The sequence below is a fragment of the Lucilia cuprina genome, chromosome 6 (genome assembly GCF_022045245.1).
Source record: "Lucilia cuprina isolate Lc7/37 chromosome 6, ASM2204524v1, whole genome shotgun sequence".
Lineage (NCBI taxonomy): Eukaryota > Metazoa > Arthropoda > Insecta > Diptera > Calliphoridae > Lucilia > Lucilia cuprina.
This window is the reverse complement of record NC_060954.1, coordinates 12,342,585-12,347,813: the sequence shown is the minus strand read 5'-3', so window position 1 is coordinate 12,347,813 and position 5,229 is coordinate 12,342,585. Positions and strand designations below refer to the sequence as shown.

The 5,229-nt window shown below is 33.9% G+C and overlaps 1 protein-coding gene across 1 annotated transcript; it reads right to left on the bottom strand.

Annotated features, from left to right (window-relative positions):
- Positions 1–203: 203 nt before the first annotated feature.
- Positions 204–4,903, bottom strand: LOC111688516 (putative polypeptide N-acetylgalactosaminyltransferase 9). The gene is made up of 8 exons (XM_046953419.1): positions 4,882–4,903; positions 1,642–1,810; positions 1,404–1,573; positions 1,183–1,347; positions 931–1,127; positions 653–871; positions 444–595; positions 204–345 (listed from the first exon to the last, which is right to left on the bottom strand). The coding sequence occupies exons 1-8, from the start codon at positions 4,901–4,903 to the stop codon at positions 204–206; spliced, it is 1,236 nt and encodes a 411-aa protein (XP_046809375.1).
- Positions 4,904–5,229: the final 326 nt, after the last annotated feature.

Below are 5,229 nucleotides of genomic sequence, written 5' to 3'. Positions count from 1 at the left end.
GTTCTAGTTCAGTTCTAGTTCAGTTCTAGTTCAGTTCTAGTTCAGTTTTAGTTCAGTTCTAGTTCAGTTCCAGTTCAGTTCTAGTTCAGTTCTAGTTCAGTTCTAGTTAAGTTCCAGTTCAGCTCTAGTTAAGTTATAGTTCCGTTCTAGTTAAGTTATAATTTATTCAGAGTGGGGTAAGAGTAGAGTGGAGTTTAGTAGATTTAAGAAAAGTAGAGTAAGGGTAGAGTCAGAGTAAAGTGAGCAACAATATTTATTCTTACCGCTCCCATAGCTACAGGAACAAATTTCTCCGGATAAACATTGTCCAAATACCATTTAAAACTTTTGCATTTAATATTTTCACTAAAAATATCAATATGAGTTAAAATAGACTTCCAAAATTTGAAGATTGAGTGTGTGATATACAATTCCCTTTTCGAAATCTAGTTTAAACAACTTACCGTAATTGCTTACGATCTCTAACATCACTCACAGCTTCTGTTAAGTTAAAAGCCGAACCCAGGTTTTTATAATAAATACGTGAATAATCGTCCAACCAAACTTCGGCCAAACGAATAGCATTTTTCTTGATTACCTTATTAGCTAAAGGATACTAAAAACCCATAATCATTATACTCCAACTAAATAAATAGAATAATAAATTGCTTACCTCAAATGGAGTCTCATTTCTAAATACATGACCCACTCGCGAGCAATATACCATTTCTAAACGACCACCACACATCCATGTTTTAAAAGATAATTCAAGATTTTCAGAGCCCCAATATTCGAAGCCGGGATCGTACAAACCTAAGTGTTCAAAAAATTTACGATCAATAGAAAATAAACCACCCGCTATGGTGGGTGTTGCATAAGGCGCCATTTCATGCTGATTTGGAAAAGAAATATATGAACATAATTGTAAAATTGGTAGAGGATTCTACAAACTTGATCACGAGTTGTTCTTTCTTCTGAGGCCTTAAACCATGAGTATTCCAATCTCCATGTAAAACCTCCCAGAAATTTCATTTTCGTTAAAGGGGTAATTACATATTCGAAAGTTTCCCTATTGATTATATCGATGAAGGGCGAAACAACTGTAGTGGGATTACGAGCTATACGATCCAATAGGGGCTCTAACCAACCTAGTTATAAAAGTCCATTTTAAACATTCTAATTTTTTTTTCATCGCGAATCTACCTTCTGTACATTCACAATGTGAATCTAAAAATGTTAAAACTGGTGATGTGGAATGGTTTATACCTAACATTCTACCACGGATTAGACCCTCTCTTTTGGAAGCACGTACTATTTTTATTTTCGGATTCGTCGAAAAGTACTTACTGAGAGGTTCCTGAAGATGTACTAAAAATAACGGAACATTAATTATTATGCGAAACTCTCGTTTCAATTCAATTCACCCATATCAGAAAAATCATCGACCAATATAATGTGACCTATTAAATGTTCCGGTGAACGATTTAATATCGATACTACAGTACGTACCAATGTAGACCAGGCCTCATTGTGAAAACATATGATTATATCGGTAACGGGTAAATTTTTGAGATAATTTTCCGTTTGCTTACACCTGAAAAGAAAAATGTTTTTCTAAACAAATTTTATTTCAATATCATTTAACTATCAGGTTTATTTTACCATTCATGTTGAACATCTGGCAGAGATCTATTTAACGGTATCATATCCGAAACATATTGATTAAATTTATTATTAATCCATCCTTGGTTTATAAGTTGCAAGTCTTTTTCTGATGGCTTTAAGGGCAAATTAACGGGTGTGCCTTGTTCTCCGGGATACTTAGGGGGAGCTTTTTAGGTAAAGAGTTGAATGAGAGGGAAGTAAGAGCAATGTATACGTAGAGTACAGTAAGAGCTATGTATATGTAGAGTAAAGTAAAAGTAGAGTAAGAGTAGAATATGAGTAGAGTAAGTGTAGAGAAAGAGTAGAGTAAGAGTAGAGTGAGAATAGAGTAAGAGTACAGTAGAGTAAGAGTTGAGTAAAAGTAGAGTAAGAGTAGAAAAAGAGTATAGTAAGAATAGAGTTACCATAGAGTAAGACTATAGTAAGAGCAGAGTAATAGTAGAGTAAGAGTTGAAAAAGAGTAGATTAAGACTAGAGAAAGAGTAGAGTAAGAAAGGAGTAAGAGTAGAGTAAGAATCGAGTTACAATGGAGTAAGAGTAGAGTAGAGTAAGAGCAGAGTAAGAGTAAGAGTAGAGTAAGAGTAGAGTAAGAGTAGAGTAAGAGTAGAGTAAGAGTAGAGTAAGAGTAGAGTAAGAGTAGAGAAAGAGTTGAGTAAGAGTAGAGTAAGAGCAGAGTAAGAGTAGAGTAAGAGTAGAGTAAGAGTAGAGTAAGAGTAGAGTAAGAGTAGAGTAAGAGTAGAGTAAGAGTAGAGTAAGAGTAGAATAAGAGTAGAGTAAGAGTAGAGTAAGAGTAAGAGTAAGAGTAGAGTAAGAGTAAGAGAAAGAGTAGAGTAAGAGTAGAGTAAGAGTAGAGTAAGAGTAGAGTAAGAGTAGAGTAAGAGTAGAGTAAGAGTAGAGTAAGAGTAGAGTAAAAGTAGAGTAAAAGTAGAGTAAAAGTAGAGTAAGAGTAGAGTAAGAGAAGAGTAAGAGTAGAGTAAGAGTAGAGTAAGAGTAGAGTAAGAGTAGAGTAAGAGTAGAGTAGAGTAAGAGTAGAGTAAGAGTAGAGTAAGAGTAGAGTAAGAGTAGAGTAAGAGTAGAGTAAGAGTAGAGTAAGAGAAGAGTAAGAGAAATAGTAGAGTAAGAGCAGAGTAAGAGTAGAGTAAGAGTAGAGTAAAAGTAGAGTAAAAGTAGAGTAAAAGTAGAGTAAGAGTAGAGTAAGAGTAGAGTAAGAGTTGAGTAAGAGTAGAGTAAGAGTAGAGTAAGAGTAGATTAAGAGTAGAGTAAGAGTAGATTAAGAGTAGAGTCAGAGTAGAGTAGTAGTAGAGTAGTAGTAGAGTAAGAGTAGAGTAAGAGTAGAGTAAGAGTAGAGTAAGAGTAGAGTAAGAGTAGAGTAAGAGTAAAGTAAGAGTAAAGTAAGAGTAGAGTAAGAGTAGAGTAAGAGTAGCGTAAGTGTAGAGCAAGAGTAGAGTAAGAGTAGAGTAAGAGTAGAGTAAGAGTAAGAGTAGATTAAGCGTAGAGTAAGAGTAGAGTAAGAGTAGAGTAAGAGTAGAGTAAGAGTAGAGTAAGAGTAGAGTAAGAGTAGAGTAAGAGTAGAGTAAGAGTATAGTAAGAGTTTAGTAAGAGTAGGGTAAGAGTAGAGTAAGAGCTGAGTAAGGGTAGAGTAAGAGTAGAGTAAGAGTAGAGTAAGAGTAGAGTAAGAGTAGAGTAAGAGTAGAGTAAGAGTAGAGTAAGAGTAGAGTAAGAGTAGAGTATGAGTAGAGTAAGAGTAGAGTAAGAGTAGAGTAAGAGTAGAGTAAGAGTAGAGTAAGAGTAGAGTAAGAGTAGAGTAAGAGTAGAGTAAGAGTAGAGTAAGAGTAGAGTAAGAGTAGAGTAAGAGTAGAGTAAGAGTAGAGTTAGAGTAGAGTAAGAGAAGAGTAAAAGTAGAGTAAGAGTATAGTAAGAGTAGAGTAAAAGTAGAGTAAGAGTAGAGTAGAGTAAGAGTAGAGTAAGAATAGAGTAAGAGTAGAGTAAGAGTAGAGTAAGAGTAGAGTAAGAGTAGAGTAAGAGTAGAGTAAGAGTAGAGTAAGAGTAGAGTAAGAGTAGAGTAAGAGTAGAGTAAGAGTAGAGTAAGAGTAGAGTAAGAGTAGAGTAAGAGTAGAGTAAGAGTAGAGTAAGAGTAGAGTAAGAGTAGAGTAAGAGTAGAGTAAGAGTAGAGTAAGAGTAGAGTAAGAGTAGAGTAAGAGTAGAGTAAGAGTAGAGTAAGAGTAGAGTAAGAGTAGAGTAAGAGTAGAGTAAGAGTAGAGTAAGAGTAGAGTAAGAGTAGAGTAAGAGTAGAGTTAGAGTAGAGTAAGAGAAGAGTAAGAGAAGAGTAAGAGAAATAGTAGAGTAAGAGCAGAGTAAGAGTAGAGTAAGAGTAGAGTAAAAGTAGAGTAAGAGTAGAGTAAAAGTAGAGTAAGAGTTGAGTAAGAGTAGAGTAAGAGTAGAGTATGAGTAAAGTAAGTGTAGAGCAAGAGTAGAGTAAGAGTAGAGTAAGAGTAGAGTAAGAGTAGAGTAAGAGTAGAGTAAGAGTAGAGTAAGAGTAGAGTAAGAGTAGAGTAAGAGTAGAGTAAGAGTAGAGTAAGAGTAGAGTAATAGTAGAGTAAGAGTAGAGTAAGAGTAGAGTAAGAGTAGAGTAAGAGTAGAGTAAGAGTAGAGTAAGAGTAGAGTAAGAGTAGAGTAAGAGTAGAGTAAGAGTAGAGTAAGAGTAGAGTAAGAGTAGAGTAAGAGTAGAGTAAGAGTAGAGAAAGAGTAGAGTAAGAGTAGAGTAAGAGTAGAGTAAGAGTAGAGTAAGAGTAGAGTAAGAGTAGAGTAAGAGTAGAGTAAGAGTAGAGTAAGAGTAGAGCAAGAGTAGAGCAAGAGTAGAGTAAGAGTAGAGTAGAGTAAGAGTAGAGTAAGAGTAGAGTAAGAGTAGAGTAAGAGTAGAGTAAGAGTAGAGTAAGAGTAGAGTAAGAGTAGAGTAAGAGTAGAGTAAGAGTAGAGTAAGAGTAGAGTAAGAGTAGAGTAAGATTAGAGTAAGAGTAGGGTAAGAAGAGAGTAAGAGTAGAGTAAAGTAAGAATAGCGTATAGAGTAGATAATAATTAGTTTATTTATTTTGTTTCAAAGAGGCCACTTTCGGTTCTGCTTACTTTTCAAAATTGACCATTGATTTCCTCCAAATTTTAGTATTTTATTGCGAAAAATTATGAAATTGGCTGCAAACCAAATTACGGCCAGGTATATAATAATATTTGAGTATTTACGATGACATAATTTTAAAGACATTTTGTTAAAAACTAAATTATAAAACTAACTTTTGCTTTTATTTGGCTTGCTTGCAGAATTTTTATATTTAATAAAATAGTTTTATTACAATTGGCAGCAGGATGCTTTTATCCTAAAACTCTTTTCTATATCCTGTAAATGTACTTTTGTGTGTGTATGTGTGTTATTTATTTTAAAATTAAACCATTAAGTTTATTTCCGTTTCCTTTTGCTTTAGTGTTATGTTTTGTAGTTCTTTATTTTATTTTACTGTTTGAAGAAAATTTCGTTTTAATTTAGTTTTATTATATCTGTATATGTGTTGTTTTAATATTTGGATTTTAATC

Excerpts from the sequence above, each read along its gene's own strand:
- LOC111688516 (XM_046953419.1), bottom strand. The coding sequence starts at position 4,903 with ATGTCTTTAAAATTATGTCATC. Across the intron at positions 1,574-1,641 it reads CCAGATGTTCAACATGAATG|GTGTAAGCAAACGGAAAATT; the intron begins GTAAAATAAACC and ends TTTTCTTTTCAG. Across the intron at positions 1,128-1,182 it reads ACATTGTGAATGTACAGAAG|GTTGGTTAGAGCCCCTATTG; the intron begins GTAGATTCGCGA and ends TTTTATAACTAG.